Source organism: Cyprinus carpio, chromosome B8 (assembly GCF_018340385.1).
Source record: "Cyprinus carpio isolate SPL01 chromosome B8, ASM1834038v1, whole genome shotgun sequence".
Classification (NCBI taxonomy): Eukaryota; Metazoa; Chordata; class Actinopteri; order Cypriniformes; family Cyprinidae; genus Cyprinus; species Cyprinus carpio.
The window spans coordinates 16,669,344-16,687,685 of record NC_056604.1 but is presented as its reverse complement, the minus strand read 5'-3'; the positions used below and the strand labels follow the sequence as shown (position 1 = coordinate 16,687,685).

At 37.6% G+C, this 18,342-nt stretch overlaps 1 protein-coding gene across 7 annotated transcripts in view; it reads left to right on the top strand.

The window, feature by feature from the left end:
- The window catches only part of gapvd1 (GTPase activating protein and VPS9 domains 1), a 41,504-nt gene extending 24,128 nt beyond the window's left edge, over positions 1–17,376 (top strand). For 4 of the 7 annotated variants that reach the window (XM_042729990.1, XM_042729989.1, XM_042729986.1 and 1 more), the window contains 19 exons: positions 157–282; positions 403–576; positions 2,596–2,721; positions 4,138–4,272; positions 4,992–5,111; positions 6,180–6,257; positions 7,022–7,368; positions 7,953–8,040; positions 8,711–8,743; positions 9,500–9,571; positions 9,648–9,788; positions 9,952–10,081; positions 10,255–10,367; positions 10,823–10,982; positions 11,149–11,336; positions 12,236–12,449; positions 12,717–12,789; positions 12,873–13,070; positions 14,928–17,376. In XM_042729990.1, the coding sequence (XP_042585924.1) occupies positions 157–282; positions 403–576; positions 2,596–2,721; positions 4,138–4,272; positions 4,992–5,111; positions 6,180–6,257; positions 7,022–7,368; positions 7,953–8,040; positions 8,711–8,743; positions 9,500–9,571; positions 9,648–9,788; positions 9,952–10,081; positions 10,255–10,367; positions 10,823–10,982; positions 11,149–11,336; positions 12,236–12,449; positions 12,717–12,789; positions 12,873–13,070; positions 14,928–15,068 (2,657 nt within the window). In that variant the 3' untranslated portion in view covers positions 15,069–17,376. The remainder of the gene's footprint in view (positions 1–156; positions 283–402; positions 577–2,595; positions 2,722–4,137; positions 4,273–4,991; positions 5,112–6,179; positions 6,258–7,021; positions 7,369–7,952; positions 8,041–8,710; positions 8,744–9,499; positions 9,572–9,647; positions 9,789–9,951; positions 10,082–10,254; positions 10,368–10,822; positions 10,983–11,148; positions 11,337–12,235; positions 12,450–12,716; positions 12,790–12,872; positions 13,071–14,927) is intronic. The other 3 variants (XM_042729991.1, XM_042729987.1, XM_042729988.1) reach the window with 2 other exon arrangements.
- Positions 17,377–18,342: the final 966 nt, after the last annotated feature.

Sequence of the window (18,342 nt, the reverse complement as noted above, 5' to 3'; positions counted from 1 at the left end):
TTGTTATTTTACTTCACATCACGTCATGTCACTTGCAGCCAGACAGGTTTTTTTGTGGGAGTACTGTTGTTGCAACAAGTGTTTTGTTGGATAATACCATCAACTAAGTTAGTAGTAGCTTGATGGTTAATAAGAATAATTGTGGCCTGTCTGCAGGGCCGTCTAACCGCTCCAATTCAGTTTCTTCTTTGGACCTGGAGGTGGAGTCTGTGTCAGAAGGAGGACCAGGGCCGTCTGGTAGCAATGGTGCAGAGGCCTTGCAGCTACTGGAACATGAACAAGGTGAATGTGTGTTTTAGAATAATTCACCATCTCTAGCAACAAACTAAATATGATTTATTGTGGAATTTTACAGTTAGAGTGGTTTAGCTTAATTATTACTCTGGGTTGCTTTTTATGTAGCCACTACACAGGATAATTTGGATGATAAGCTGCGTAAGTTTGAGATTCGGGACATGATGGGACTGACAGATGACAGGGACATTTCTGAGACAGTCAGTGAGACTTGGAGCACTGATGTCCTGGGCAGTGACTTTGATCCCAACATGGATGAGGACCGACTGCAGGAGATGGCAGGTATGATTACATTTCTGCAAATACTGCAAACCGTTCATATAACCTTTAGTAGTTTTTCCTCTCGTTGCAATTGAAATTTCACTTTGGGAACACATTTGATAAGTTTGAAAAAATCACAGTGAGATAAGGTTCATATTGGCGTAGTTGTCAGCAAATCTATTACTGCCACCTTGTGGTTAGCTGAAAAGTTGCACTTCTCAAAAAAGAGCTGAAGAAAGCAATAGATTCTGTTGTTGTAATTATATTTTATAATTATGTTTTCATATTGAAGACATTCTTACAAATCAGTTGTCATTTTAGCCATTTTCGTTCATATTTGCATTCCATTAAGCAACATTAAATAATTATAAATGAAGCCATTATTATAATAAAATGTAACAGTTTTTTTGTTTACACTTTCAAATTAGATTGCTATTGCAACAGTGCTCATTCAGACAAAATCATAAAACAGTTTACAAAATATACGGTAATGTACACTGCCACTCAAAAGTTTGGGATCAGGAATTCACTTTTTTTTTTTAAGAATTGAAAGAAATTAATACTTTTATTCAGCAAGGATGTGTTAAATTAATAAAAATTTATTATCAAAATAGATATTTTATATTTTGAATATGCTGTTATTTTTAACTTTTTTATTAATCAAAGAATCATGAAAAAAGGTCACAGGTTTCCAAAAAAAAAAAAATTAAGTAGCATATTGCATATTGATAATAAATCATGTCTGAGCTTTGCATCACAGGAATAAATGATATTTTAAGGTATAATAAAGTAGAAAACTGTTGATTTAAATTGCAGTTATAGTTCATAATATTGATGTTTTTTTTCTCTATTTTAATCAAATAATCAAATAAATGCAGCCTTGAGAAGCAAAAGGTACTTCTTGCTTCTCCTAAACGTTTGAATGGCAGTGTATTTCTTCCAACTCCCAGTTTTGGATAAAACATTTTTTGTCTCTAGTTCAACCTTTCCTAAATCAAGACTACAGGGTTAGGTTTATTGACTTAAAAATGTCAAGTGTTTGTAACATTTCTGTACAGGAACAGAGTGATGTGCAGAACAACCTAAAACTGCTTCTCATTTAATCCCACCACATTCCATCTCTCTCTCTCCATCTTTTTCTCTTCCTCTGTCTTTCAGTCAGTCTCTCTGTTTCACTCTGTTCCCTTGTCTTCCGTGTGCTCTCTCTTTCTCGCCTCCCTCTCTCTGACATTCACACAGTCCCTGCAGTCTTATTGACCTTGGTTCCTTCTCATTTGCATCCTCCATTTTTCATTCCTCGGAATATGGCGTTGGGGGACTTTTCCATCATTAAGTGAATTTACAGCGATTTCCTTATGTGTTTTCTCCGAGGGATTGGGTTATGAGATACACATTAAATATCCATTAATACCTCATTATCCCACTGATAAGATTACCATGATAATGAGGCAGAAATTCTAATTGTTTCACTACTGCGGGTGCCACTCATTTAATCATGCACCTGAAAGACGGGCGGCCCAGAGCCCCTGCCTCACTCACTGTAAACAGGGCCAGCGGGGGAAAGCTCTCCTGCAGGCCGACAAAACCTGCCCTTGTGCGTGTACGTATGCATGCGTATGTGGGGAGACGTGACCTGTGGAGAGCTTCATACAGAGCGCTCATGATCTCCGCTTCCGCATGACCATCAAACCCCCCTCCCCCACCCGTCATGCTGGCTGTTCACTCTCCCCCTTCCCTTCCAGCGCTCCATCTCCATTCTTCTGCCTTGTTAGGCGTCAGCTCCTGTTGGGAGTGTTTCGGAGAGATGAGGCGCTGTGTGGGATGCTGGTTGAGAGAATAATGAGGTTATGAGTGATGCTCTGCTCGATCCACACCTCAAAGTCACAACCCTGATGATACCGCATACGCGTGTCTGCGTCTGTGTGTGAGGAGGGAGGCTGCAATTAACCTTTGGCCATCTCTGTCACAGTCCGCCTACCTGCTGCTTTAGATCACAGACACCTCATACCCATGCGCTTCTTATGTGTGTGTTCTCTTCAGGGGCTGCGGCGGAGAATGCCTTGGGCAGCCTGCTGTGTCTGCCAGTGCTTCTGGACCCGTACGGTTCTACCATCTCTGAGACAACGAGCGAGGCGTGGAGCGTGGAGGTTCTGCCGAGTGACTCAGGTGAGCGCTGAACCCATACAAGGATGGTTCAGTTTGATGGTTCAGGTTAGAGTGTTAGTATTCAGATTTGGCTTTACTAAATAGAGCTATGAAACTCTTTAATAAATGTAGCTCTCTTCCTGGCTGCTGGGAAATACAGCATTCCAGCCATGCTAAAATACACAATTTACTAACACAAAACTGCTGATATCACTGGTCCAAAGATGGCATTTATTAACTTACTATACCTGTGTATAAGACTATAGCTTACAGTGGAGGGTTTCCAAAGCATCCCTCGTGATCTAAAATATTAACCTAAAGTGTCCCTTGAGAACCTGACAATAAACCTGTCAACTTATTTTTAGAGGATTTTATGAACGTAAATTAACTATTTTTAATAATTTTTACTTTTAATTTTATATACACATTTTTTAACATTTTTTAACTATTTAATATAGATATTTTATATTATAGATATATATATATATATATATATATATATATATATATATATATATAGATATAGATAGATAGATATTAATTTTTTTCATTTCTATCACTATTTCTGGTAGGAAAACATGAATAAATCAAGTGGGGCAAAAAAAAACTATTTGTATCAAAGCATTGGATCTGTGCTTTGGGACTTGAAGTGTTAATGCAGCCTGATGATGATGATGATTATTATTATTATTATTATTATTATTATTATTTATAATAATACTAATAATAATGTTAAAGATATAAAAATAATATTTAAAATAATAAAATAATTTATTAATAAAACAATGGAGCCTGATTAATAATAATAATAATAATAATAACAAATAATAAATATTTTTTAATTGACATCACTCACTGCTTTTTTTTTCTTTATTACTGACCATTTACTTGAATAAACACTCTAATTATATTTTCCATTGTTTTAGTTCAGTTTTATAATTAACATTTAACGTTTAACTTTTTCTTTTTTTATTAAACCAATGTGTTAAGTAGCATATAATTTTTTTGTTGTTGTATCAAGATCTTTTAAATTTAAATAATATTGTTGTTATCCATTACTGAAATTTGGTTATTGTGACAACCCCTAATGATAATCCTATAAACAGGACTAATTATGTTATGAATCATGCAGTTGTGAATAAGAAATAATGTAAAACCAGACTGTGCCAGTAGCAGGCATACGGCAGTCTGTGTGTGGTCTTGTCTCCCTGCCCGTTTTGCATCACAAACACTAGAAAGAGAGAATGAGCGATTGTTTTTTCCTTTGCTGGGGTTTGTTTCAGTTCTAGGCAGTGGAAAAGTAGACTCCGAAGACCAATTGAGACCTGCATTATTACAAATGAGCACGTAAATGAAAGCCCTCCACGGGGATGCCCTGGGTGTCTTTATGTGTGTGTGGATACGCTGTTTTCTACAGTTAATGAATCTGTGTTGCAGAAGCTGCAGACCTGAAGCAGGAGGAACGATTGCAGGAGCTGGAGAGCTGCTCGGGTGTGGGTAGTACTTCAGACGACACAGAGGTCAGAGAGGTCAGCTCCAGACCCAGCACCCCGGGACTCAGTGTCGTTTCAGGTACACATACACAAAAACCTAACTGTCTAAATGTGTTCAAATGAGCATTCGCTGTCAGTCTGGAATCACAGAATCGTGCAAAAGTCAACTTGCAGAATTCAACAATCCAAATGTTTTAACATCTCGCATGTCACATTTGAATGCTATTCTCTGCCTCGCCGAGTTCTTTATTCAGTGACTCTTCTTCTCTGACATGCTGATGAAGACGAATAGCCATGTAACACAACGGCAAACTCCTTGTGGGGAGTTTTCCCTGAGGACTTCGGCAGATGGATCGCCTTTCCCTTCCTCCTTCGTTCATTCTTGCCGTTTCCATCTCTCGTTCACCTACTCTGATCTCCCTGGGGATTCTCCTGCCCTCTTTGTGTGCTCAAGGGAGCATTGGCATTGGTTTCTTCGCTTCCATGAAGAGCTTGAAATGAGATTGGCTGTTCAACATAGCCACCACTCCATCATTACATGCTATACTTTTGCTTACTCTCTGAACTATTCTGTAGATCTGAGAGATATATGCACAGTCAAACTCTAGGCTCGTTTTGCTAAGGCAGCAGAATAAAGTGTTTCTTTTTTTGTCATTTGTTCCTTGTATCAGAGGTAGTATGTCATGAAAAGTTTCCTCTTTGACAAACCAAACTACTTCACAGCTCTATAGGTAATATGTTTCCTTCTGTGATTTATAGTTGGAGGTTTTGCTGATTTGTTACATATTGTTTGTGCAGGCATCAGTGCCACGTCAGAGGACATCCCCAATAAGATTGAAGACCTACGCTCCGAGTGCAGCTCAGATTTTGGAGGCAAAGACTCCGTGACCAGTCCAGATGGAGAGGACTCTGCTCATGGTACAAACACACAATCAAGTGACTGATTGAGCACATGCACACACATACACACTCATTCATTACTTAAAGATGCACAAAGAAAGTTTCACTCCTTAAGATATGAACCGATACAAGCTGTTTTGTGGTGCATAACACAAGTAGACTCTCATTGTGGCAGCCAAGATGCCAAGGTTTGGCTGGTTAGCATGGCTGTTATCCCTTGCTGGTAGATGATTCAACTTCAGTGAGACGCAATTCAGACAACATTTGCCAAAATGTGTCAGTACCATTTCTGATATTAGTGATTTTTTTTTTAAATATCTGACTTTTTGCATACATTTTCACTACCTTTCAAAAGTTTGGGGTCAGTAAGTTTTTCTAAATAAGTGTTTATTCAGCAAGGAAGCATTAAATCCAAAAGTGAATAAAGTCTTTTATAATGTTACAGAAGATTTCTGTTTCAAATAAGTGCTGTTTACACTGAAGACTGAAGTAATGGCTACTGAATATTCAGCTGTGCCATCACAGGAATAAATAGCATTTTAAAATATATTAAAACAGAAAATGGTTATTTTATATTGTTAAAATATTTCACATTTTTACTGTTCTTTGAACAAATAAATGCAGCCTTGTTGAGCATTAGAGACTTCTTTTAAAAACATAAAAAAATTGTTAATGTTTTTGGCTATAACATTTTATATAACTACTGGCTCTTCTTTATCAGTCAGGATTTTAATATCAGTGCGTCTGTATTTTTCCAGTGACTGTCTGCTTATGTTTCGGACCAGTTGATGAAAAATGGGTAGCAGAGAGCATAATCCTGACATATCAGTTGCTTAAAGATGGTGATAAGAGCCAGAAAAACATATAAACATGTAATAACTTGGTGCATCTTTAAGTTTTGTAAACACATCTATAAAGAATTATGTCAAACTATTTATCTTCAGACATGTTTTTATTCACTATTAAATCCTATCCTGCACAGCTGTTGAATATGTTTCTCGGGATTTCTTGTGTGGGAATAACTTATCCTTTGTTACTCATTTATTTCATCCCTTTATGCACCCCTCCATTTTTCCACCTCTCTAGGAGCTCACGGTCTGTCCTGTGCACCCTCTCAAGCAGATTCACTGCTGGCCATGTTCGATCCCCTCTCCTCTGGAGAAGGTAATGTCATTTCCCAGCATGCACTGCTGTAGAATGCAGTACTTACACATGTAAGAGCTAGAAAGGAGTGCCATTAATGTGCCTAATGACAAGAGCCCACTAAACAGCGTGTGCGCGGTGAAATAAAGCAAGCAATTGCCAGACTTCTATCCTATTATGGCCCATTCTTGTTGAATAGAGGTTTTTTTTCTGTTGGTGTTTAAAGGCTGAATTTGATTTGTGTCTGTCTAAGCCTACAAATCTACAATGGAAAGTTGCATAAATGTGTTGGAGAGACATTGTGAGAATACGTGTGTGTGGGGCAAGGTGAGGGGATGACAGGTTGCTAGACCTCACTGCAGGCGTTTTGGCTCAGCGGCCTGTCCCTACTGAGCTAGTGGCACAGAGCTGGCATTGGAAGGCACACAGCAGAGATGCTGTACCCTTGGAACAGGTGGCCTACTTTCACCTGAGGTCTGTCTGACTCTGACAGCTCTCTCAAGCTCTCTCTCTCACACACACACACACACACACACACACACACACACACACACACACACACACACACTCCTGCTGACGGTGTGCATGCAACCTTTTTTATGAATGCCAGTTGAACAGAAGTCATGTCAAGACCCTGGCTCTAGTTTTGTTTGTTAAGAACTGGAGGTTACGTTGCAAATATCAATATGCATAAACATTTTTCTCACAGGTATAGAGTTTAGCCTGTGACATGGTTTAAATACAAAAGTAAAGACCCTCTAAATTTGGGTCAAATGTCTTTGCAGGTTCTTCCACTGGCACCATCGTGAGGCCCAAGGTACACTATCCCCGGCCCCTTCACCCTCCCCCTGACCCCCCCATTCCAGAGGCCAGCATAACGGGCCACCAGGAGCCTCGTCCACCCCTCTTCGCCCCCCACCTGGCGCAGAGTGACCTGGAGCATCCCAAGCAGAGGCACTCTTACCCTGAAAGGCTGGTCAGGAGCCGCAGCACAGATGTGGTGTCCGCTGGCCGCAGACCCAACAGTGATCCCGGACTGAACCGCAGGACCGTGATGGAGGAGAGAGAACCGGCTGGGGCTTATTCCACAGGACCCACCTCCTCTCCCAGCAAGGATTCACTCAAAGGAGAGGTGAGAAAGATGGATTTATCAGTTTTCTGTAATCAGTATTATTTCTCTATACTTGCACTACTGTATCAATATTATTGCAATTTAAAATAACTGTTTTCTATTTTAATATAATAATTAAAATGTAGTTTATTCCTGTGATGCAAAGCTGAATTTTCAGAAGCCATTACTCCAGTGTTCAATGTCACATGTCCCTTCAGAAGTCGTTCTAATATGCTTACTCCAGTGTTCGTTGTAATATGTTATTTTATTATTAGTTTTGATATGGTTACTTATTTACTACACATATAATTTTTTGTTATGACATTAAAGTTCAAAAGAACACCATATTCTTTCTTTTTTTTATGTATTTAGTTTTAATTGAGTGATGAATAAAAATATTTCTTTATGTATGTTTTTTTTTTATTTGTGAGAAATTATTTATGTTTACTCAACTGTTACATAAACTGAAACTTAAATTAAATTTTTATTTTTTATATTTATTTTCTTAATTCACAGTTCAAGTTAATTGAGGTCAAGTAATTGACAGAGTGTAAATGTTTGAGTGAACTTGTTTCTTAAATGATCATGTTTTTGTATGTGTTCAGTCTGAGGACAGAAAGGACAGCGATGATGAGAAGTCTGATAGGAACAGACCCTGGTGGAAGAAGCGCTTTGTTCCTGCCATTCCTAAAGGTGAGGAGCCCAACTCTTATACCCTGAAGGTTTTTGTAATGAGTACATGCCTGCATTCATCATGTGGCTCGGGATCCAAATTGAAAACTTTAATATTGGCTAATACTGATATGGTCACTGCTCTAATGTGCATTCCTACAACTATAAGACTTCTTTAAATGGGTACTCAGATTGTTGCATTTCTGAATGTGAATCATTGTTTCTAATTGGAGAAGAAATTGTCTTTGTGATTTTCTTCTTTAATTTATTATTCTTTTAAAAAATCAAGTGTTTTCAATTGGCTGTTCTTTTCTTTCAGATGTTTGACTATTAAACACCACAAATGTGTTTTGCATGGAATTGCCTTGTATGTTTAAATGTTTGGGCTATAAAGTATATATTTTATTTTATACATATTTTAAATATTCTTTGACGAATCTAAAGTGCAAAAGAACAACATTTATTTGAAAAATAGAAATCTATTGTAATGTTATAAATTTATTTTCCATCGCTTTTGATCAATTTAATGAAAAACTAAAAAACTAAAACAATTTTTGGACAGTCAAACTCCCAAATGCAACTCGATTTGGTCTTACTTTCTGATGCTCATTAGCAATTAGCTTTTAGCATGGCCTGGGTTTGTGTTTGTGAAGCCCAACCCTGTCTGTTGCTGTCTGTGTTCCTCACACAGTGCTCTATTGGACTGCAGAGGGTGAACTCCCAGGTAACCCACTCTTCAAGCTCTCTCCCACTCAGTCTGGTGCTGTACACTAGCAGCCAGAATATTTGCTAGCTCCTGTAGACTTCTCCTCGCCACTGCGTGACGGCTCGAGCTGTGATGTGACAGTCACATCTTTTCCTTCATGCAGCCATCTTGGTTTTCCATAATTTATTTTGCAGTGGTTGAACTCTAAATAAGTATTTTGCTTCAATATGCACTTGAAAAAGATGCATAATTTTCTGGAGGGATATAAAAACTACCTTCTTTGGTATCAAGTCAAAACTAAAATAAATAATTTAGAAAGTTAAATACTTTATTAAATTAAAAAGAACAAGATTGTTTACTAGCATATAACTTTTTGTTGTGAAATCAAAATTAGTGTTGAGAGTTGAGATATTTTACTGTTCTTGGTAACTATTGAAATTTTAGTATCGGAACCTCAATTTTCATAGACTTTTCATATTAAGACGATCACATCAGTTTCGCCCACAGCCTTCATACACGCATGCACAATACATTCTGCAGCACAGAGGCCCACATCTGTGTGTTTTCACTTTTGTAGTGACATGCTTCCTGTTTTATTTCCCCATTACTGAATATTTGGTAGTGGCTCAAAAGCATTCAAAGCATGTTTGTCCGTTTGGTACAGTGGACTGGAGAGGGTCCGTGTCTTGAGGTTTTCCTTCTTGTAGGAGCACAGCTGCAGCGTTGTGTGATTTAATTTTTTTTGAGAATAACTGTTCCTGTTAAATTTTGCAGTGCCGATCGGGGGGCTGCGGAAGCGGGACAAGCTGGAAAAAGATGAGCAAGGAGCAGAGAGAGTACAACAAGGTCTGCTTTCATTTAACTCTTATCAAACATTCACTGCGGCCATTGTCCATGCTGATCACGTGTGTATGCATCTCAGGTATACCAGATGAGCCTTCAGCATTCAGGCAGAGCTCTAAGACCCAGTCAGCAGAGGCAATAATGGACAAGTATAAGTACATCATGGAGAGGCGACCCACCCACAGTGATGGGGCAGTTGCTGGATCTTATGTTGGACAAGGTTTGTCATATGACAATGTTCATACTCTATGTAGAAACGCTCTCTTTCTTCAGTATTGTGGAGTAAATAACTAAAAGTAGTTATGTTTTTAACAATTTATAGTAGTTTGGTACAGACATTGTCCCCACATGTGTAGCATTGTCCAATTCATTTGTTTTTACAGAGCCTTGTAGAGAAGGAGACAGTGAGCATGACTCCCCTAAAGACGAAGCCCTGCAGAACATCTCTGCAGATGACCTTCCAGACTCTGCCAGTCAGACAGCGCCACCTCAGGACAAGACATTCTCCTTCAGGTGTCTCAGACAAACTAACTCTACCTCACACTTTATTCTCTTGAAAGTAAAACCAGTACATTCTGAAAGTCTAAGTCTCAGAAACCAAAATCGCAATGAAAATTTAACAGAATCAGAATGAGGAGTGAATTTTGATCTAATGTGTGCATAACCCGTCTGTTGTATCTCTGCAGTGACATTAAGAAAAAGCTACGCCTGGCGCTGTGCTCTGCAGATTCGGTTGTATTTCCTATCATTCCACCGGCAACAACACGTAACGGTCTCCCAGACCATGCAGATCATGAAGGTTACTTATTATCTAGATTATCTTCTATTATATATACTTGCCTCATACTATTACACTACTTCTTACAAAGTTGTAATATGTTTCTTTTAGTTTATAATATTAATAATGATAATAATAAATGAATACTATTTTAAAAGAGTATTAGTTTTATATAATTAAAACTATTAACTGCAATAAAATTATCAAATTATTAGTGTTGTTAATAATAATGATAGTCATTATTATTAATACTTCAATTATTTATTTTTTATTTTATTTTATAAACTATTATTACTCTTGTCGATGTTGTTATTATTGTTTTCATGCTAGTATGCAGCCCTGTTTAAAAGGAACCTTCATCTGAACTTAAATTTTTGTAGCTCTGTACACATGGGGTGAAAGTAGCTGTTCCGCAGGTTTTGAGGTTCAAAACGCTGTGCATTTACGTCTGGCCCCTGTCTCCTCTCTCTCCTCAGACAACGAGATCGTGTGCTTTCTGAAGGTGCAGCTGGCGGAGGCCATTAACCTGCAGGATAAGAACCAGATGGCTCAGATCCAGGAGACTACGCGCTGCGTCAGCCACCTCGACCCCCGCACCTGCAGAAAACTGCTCACTGCCATGGCAGAGGACTACAGGTACACACATTACTCTCTTATTCTCTCTCTCTTTTAATATCTCCCTAACTTTGTCACATTGTTTCTCTCCTTTACTCACTTCTTTCACACACATCTATGAATCACCGTTTAATAAAAGATTGTGCTGACATATTTTGGGGCTCCATGTGATGGTTTTGTGCAATAGGAAACGGGCTCCGTACATCGCCTATCTGACGCGGTGCAGGCAAGGCTTGCAGACGTCTCAGGCTCATCTAGAGCGACTCCTGCAGAGAGTGTTGAGAGATAAAGAAGTGGCCAACCGCTACTTTACCACCGTCTGTGTCCGACTGCTCCTGGAACACATGGAGTCAAAGATGCTTGACTTCATCAAAGGTCTATATACGTCTCTGTGAATATGAAAACTGCTTGTAGTTGCACTTATGGTGTTGATTGAAGATTCCAGTGCATTTGAGTCCATTTGAGTCATTCTCATAGCAGAAGTGGATATTTGTCTCAATACAGCTGAGGTCTCAAACTTTAATTACCCAGCGGTTACTGGCTAGCTGGAGTTCTCCATTTTTACAGCTACTACTTGTATAGTTATGTATGCGTGGCTAGCCCTTTCCAGACTATAGTGACATATATCACGTACCTATCTAAAGTACTACTCTGTAGTTTAGTGGATTAATGATGTCTGAGATTGTATTCATGGAGAACTGCAGAGAGTAAGTAATTTAAAAATACAGTACTGTTCAAAAGTTTGAGGTTGCTTAAGTGTTTTAAAGAAATCTCTTATGTTCAGTAAGCCTGTATTTGTTTGATGAGAAATACTGTAAAAATCGTAATATTGTGAAAAAAATTACAATTTAAAATAAGTTAAAAAAAAATTATTATACATTAGAATGTAATTTATTCTTATAAGGGCAAAGCTCAATTTTCTGCAGCCATTACTCCTGACTTTAGGATCCTTCAGTCTTACATGATCCTTCAGAAATCATTTATTCATGTGTTTCTTATTATTATCAATGATGAAAACAGTTGTTCTGCTTAATACTTTGTGGAAGCCACAATGCATTTTTTTGCATATTTGTAAATAAAATACTTGTATTTCCTGTAAACAGGTAAAATAAATTGTCTGAAGCAGCTGCATCTGGTCGAAAATCTAAAATATTTTCTTAGTGCAAAATAAAATTACCCATGTGTACATTTAATTCAACTTAATTTGAGTGGTTGTATGAAGTGATAGTGTGAGATCCCTGCATTTAAGTCTGACTGTCTTTGTGGTTCTGCAGCATTTCAGTGCTGCACAGCAGCTGATGATAAGACAGCAGCCGTGGAGGATTTCCTGCGTTACCTGTATGGAGCCATGGCCCACGATGCCATCTGGCAGTACGCCAGTGAAGAGCAGCTCCAGGACGCCCAGATGGCCATCGAACGCAGCGTCATGAACCGCATCTTCAAACTGGCATTCTACCCCAATCAGGATGGGGACATCCACAGAGACGAGTGAGGAAACACATAAATGCTTATTCCTGTTAATTTCCACATTGTGTCTAAACCAGATGTGATGCATGATGCAACCTCCTCTATACTCATTTGTCTGACATTTTGTCAGTCAGACACAGTTTTTGTCTTTGTTGCACCCACAATGAAATCTTATTGGACTAAAATTCTGTTTATGCCTGCTTAAACACTAAATATGTTTCAACTGCCTGTGATTGTGTACAAGAAAATGGTATATGTGGTTAATGGTAGTATTTCTCCTTTATTCAAGCTATTCCATGAGCACATTCAGCGTCTGTCCAAAGTGGTGACGGCCAATCACAAAGCCCTGCAGATCCCAGAGGTAACCATTTGCACTATGTCTCAGAATATAGTTCGAAACAAAGACAGAAAAATAGCATTTAGTTTTTGCGTGAATCTGTGCAGGTGTATCTGAAGGAGGCACCGTGGCCCTCAGCGCAGGCTGAGATCAGGACCATCAACGCCTATAAGACCCCACGAGATAAAGTACAGTGCATCCTGCGCATGTGCTCCACAATTATGAACCTGCTCAGCCTGGCCAATGAGGACGCTGTACCCGGGGCGGACGACTTTGTCCCTGTGCTCGTCTTTGTGCTGATTAAAGTGAGTTAAGAGACACAACCATAGAGTGATAATGCTCATAACTGCGTTAAGTGTGTTGTGCATTCTGTAAGAGTACAATGATCATTTCTGATAGTTGGCACTAAGGCCCATAAGCATTGGGGTCTAAGTAATCAAATATGGCATTTAATAAAAATTTTCTCTTTAGAAGTTCGTTAAATAAATTCAGCTTGTTCTGTAATCGCAACTACAGTAAATCCATAACACACATTGACTTTATTAAACAGCTTTAAGATGTAATGAAAAACTTCACTTCATTTCAAATATAAGCAACTTGCAGTTTTAATTTTATAAGAACAGGATTCATTGCTTTGTCCTAAAAAGATACCTAATATTTATTTGTTTTTGCCTCCCTGATGCTTAAAAACCAGCTGCACAGTTATATTTCCAATAGGGCTGGGCGATAAAAGGATAACGATAATAAGCGCAATACAGTTTTACTTGATAAAGTGATAGCAAGAGTTTAATGTTTTATGTAATTTTTATTTGCCAAGGCATTTCAGTCTTTTCAATCTTCAATCAAAAAATTATTTTTCTGTTAAGTTATTTATTTTGTTAAGAAACAATGATTGGAAAAGTGTAAAGAACTCAAAAACGTGAAGTGTTTGTCATGTTGTGACCATAAGAGTAGTTTGAAACCACAATTAACGGTCTGCTTTCTACAACTTTCACGTAGGAGCAAAAATCTGCCTTTAAACTTGAAAGAAAGAAATATTTTAAATAGTGCTGACAAACGATTAATCGCATCTAAAATAAAAGTTTTTGTTTATATAATATGTGTGTGTGTGCTGTGTATATTTATTATGTATATATAAATACACACACACAAATGTATATATTTAAGAAAAATGTTTTGTTATATATATTACTATACAATATATTCAATATATTTATATATGATATAAATTATATGAATATACATGTAAATACATGTAAATATTTTCAAAATATATGCTGTATGTGTATGTATTTTTATATACATAATATACACAGTACACACATTATGTAAACAAAATTTTTTATTTTGAGTGCGATTAATCGTGATTAATTGTTTGACGGCACTAATTTGAAATTTATCATGATAATTCTCAATATCGTGACTCTTTTTGGCCATATCGCCCAGCCCTAATTTCCAATATTTGCTGATACGATAAATTAAAATATATATTTTTAAATTACATTATTAAAAAAAAAAAGAAAAAAAAATATATATATTGTGCATCTGCTAAAAATGATATTTAAAAAAAATTGTTGAAGATTATTCTTTTTAAGGATAATTTTATATAAATTACAGTTTAAATGTTTTGTGGTTGGTAAGATTTTTGTTTTAAAATGTTTTTGAAAGAAGTCTCTTATGCTCACCAAGTCTGCATTTATTCGATCAACAATACAGTAAAAAATTTAAAAGAACAGCATTTATTTGAAAAAAAGAAATCCCTTTACTGTCGTTCTTGATCAATTTTATGCATCCTTTCTGAACAAAAGTATTAATTCCTTAAAAAACTAAAAAACTTTTTAATGCTACTTTGCTTCAAGGTTAAAACCTGAAAAGTCTTCGGAAAAAAACTTAATGTACTGATACTACTACTAGAGCTTTTGTTTGCTTGATGTTAGTGTAAGTTTAGTTGTGTGTGTGTGTGTGTGTGTGTGTGTGTGGGGGGGGGGGGGGGGGTTCAGTTTTCCCCACCCATACCTATTTGCATTTGCTGTGCACACGCCCACACCAGATTTTCTAAACTTGTAAGTGCGCTTGAATGTGTAAGCATGCACAATGTGGGTGGTCAGATGTTATCTCCTGCGTTAATTCCCCCCTCTTGCTCGTTCTCTCCCTCCCTCCAGGCAAACCCACCCTGCCTTCTGTCCACCATTCAGTACATCAATAATTTCTACGCCAGCAGGTTGAGCGGGGAGGAGTGCTATTGGTGGATGCAGTTCACTGCTGCCGTGGAATTCATTAAAACCATCGACGATCGCAAGTGAAGCAGAACAGCCACCTGTATGGGCAGACTGTAGAAAAGAGAGAGAGAGAGAGAGAGAGAGAGAGAGGACAGCGCGGACATCTCTCCCCTTCATCGAGAACGTCTGTATAGCTGTACATAGAGGCAAAAACACTTCAAGTTTAAATTCGATCAAACATTAGCTATGATCATGACAGGTTTTACTATGCTGGGGTGTTAAAGGAATAAAACAAATAACGCGGCAGGTGGCTGCTCTCTACTGATCTCGCTTTTAACACATGTCTTTTTCTGTAGTACTGGGGAGGTGCTGGGGCTTAGAATCCAATTTTATATTAAACACAGATTTAGCAAGTAATTAGCTCTGTTAAACATACCTATCGAATGAAAAAGGGACCAGGAACTACCTGCAATGATCATGTGTCGGGACGCTTCAGAGGGAATCCATGATTCTGTCCTCCTTGTATAAACCGTGCAATCTCACCCCGTTCAAAGCTAACAGTCACACATCGAGTCATATCGAAGAGCGCATCACTATAGATGCTGCTGGTGTATCAATGTTACAGTTTATCAAATTAATCACGCCATCATTTTAATAGGGCAGCTTGTTCTATGAATGTAAACAGGTGTTGTCATTGTTGTACTTTCATTCTTTCCTACGTTTCCCAGACAATTTGGAAATAAGGGCCCACATATTTATATAAAATAAAATGTATTTATTACTTAACTCCTGTATTTAATGTTTCATTATATTTACTGACTTGTTCCGTGAATTAGTTGTGGGGCAGATGCACGCGGTTCGGTTGAGAAAACAAGTTCTAGAAATATTCAGTCTCACAGAGAGCTGTTAAAACAGGGTGTCTTCACATTAGCGGATAGAGTTGTAAATTAGTGCCTTGCTGATATTTGCAGTAACACTTGTTCTTTTAGTTCTGGTGGATTTTCTGCCACATCTCACATTTCTTGCGTCTTCCTTGAAGTGAGGAAGTCGGATCTGTCAAAGTCAAGCCTGGCTAAACACCACTATGCTATTAATAACAAACCTGAAATAAAAAGTACAACATGCCAAGTAGAAACACCCTACGTTTGGACAGTCAGTATGATGATTGTTATTTGTGATAATTGACTGCTGGGTCTTTCGATATGGTCTTACATGAGCGTTATTGCTGTCATCCCCAGAAATATTTTTATTTAGTTTGCTACTGACCTTTACTTGTGTTGAAATTCCATGTACTGTTTCAGAGTTCTTACTTTTGTAGGATTAAATCATTGCTATTTTTATAATGCAATTCCCAAGTAAAACTATGAGTTAGGAGGAATATTTTTTGTTTACTTTGAGGTTCACTCTTAGAAAGAAAGTGTAGGATGTACCCTCAAAGGGACAACTTATTTACCTCTAAATGGTTCATAGTAGTACCTTAAGTATGAACACGCACCTTTTAGGGGTAAATAAGGTGTGCATCCCAAGCTGGTACCATATTTTTTCTGATAGTGTGTTGTTTGAGTTTAGATAGCAAAGAACATTTTAACACTGTGGCATCATCAATGCTAGTGTATTGATGTTGAGGAGAATACATATATTGATACAGGCTACCTCTTGTCATAACCCCCTAACAGCTAGCACACATTCTTCATAACATAAACAGTTTTTGCTGTTGATATCAAATGAATTTCAGCACAGTATATTATTTAAACAGGAATATAAAATATCATGCTTTGTGTTATTGTTAAATTATCTTTATTAGATCAGAACTACCACTAACCTTTGCACACCAGTAGAACTAGGGCATAAGAAATGTATCTTTAATATTTTACGTGGTTGTCAAGAGTTTCCCGCTTCAAATCTGTCTTTTAATGTTACTCCTAAACATCTAAAAGCAAACGCTGGGGGCTTGGTGTTGGTTTTGTTCCTAAATATAGTAGATGCACTTAGAACAATTAGTTCTACCTCTGACTATGTACATAAAGGGATGAATAAAATGTAATGCATTCTTTTCCTCTAGCTTTTGTAGCCTTTAGAGCTCTGTATATACTTTTTTCTTTCTGATTTGAATGGTGCATGAACTCTATGTTGCCGGTTGCTCCCATGTATCTCTTTCTTGCACAAAGTGTAATACGAAGAGCATCGGCTACAAGACTCACTTCGCAGTGCACTTTGGAACAACACTGATATTCTGTGTATTATAGCATTTATATTCTATATATATGTTATTACAGAATATCTTTGTTTTTATTTGTTCCCTTTAAGTTGTAATGTGTTATAAAACAAAATCGCCTACATTTTCTGTAATGTGGAATTGGGTGTTATTGATTAAACATCTCAATATCTTGAATGGTTCAGGCTGTCAGACTATGTTGGTGCTCTGTTTGTTTGTAGCGGGTGAATTTTTTTTTTCTCTACAGCAGCAGTGTTGCATTTGGTGAAAGTAGTTGCCAAAGGAATCAAAGACTATATTTTCATGACATTCTTATACTGACGTTTTTGTGTACAAAGCCTGTCCTAACTAAAACATGCACCTTGAAGGTTATGTAACCAGTTGCGAATATTTGAAGAGGACTTGTTTCTTTAGAACCCCCCCACCACCCCATGGTTTGCTTGAGATTGAAAGGCTGGTGTTTTTGATGTAACTGGAAAAAATAAAAGGTGACAGTCTCAGTGTTCAAATATTCTAACTTAAGACTAATTGCATAATCTTTGTGATTTTCAATAGGGCCTTTTTTAATTAAACCAGTGAGAGCGTTTGAATAAATACACTACTATTCATTTGTTCACTGTTTTAGCAGAAGCGACTCCAGCGATGATTTCTGGTGTAAAGAGGGTTTTGGAGTACTGAACTGGCTATGTTGACTGAGAGCAAGGCATTGTGTACTCGATCTGTATTTAAGAGCTTTATATGTTGGTCCACTGTTTTGAAGAGCATGCTAAGAGAATTATGGGTAATACTTGCATTTGTAAGCTTACTCACTTGGGCTCCTGTTGGGAAGGCATTCTGTGTGTTATGTGATTTTAATATAAACCTGTACATAATTCTTTAAAAAAAGATTAAAGACTTTTTCCGTGAACATGCAACGTCTGTTTTTACGCCAAATGTCCTTCTGGCTTTTTGATTTGATTTTAATTGCACTGACCTAAACTTCCTGAAGCAGCCAAAGCCAGACAGTGGAAAGACTTTATTCACAATCGATAATCCCAAACTATTCCTCTATAAAAGCCTGATCATCAAGGGCCGCTTTTAAAAACTGGCGTTCTGTCAAACTTTACACGTCGATGTCTGTCACCTTCACGTCACGCACCAGGC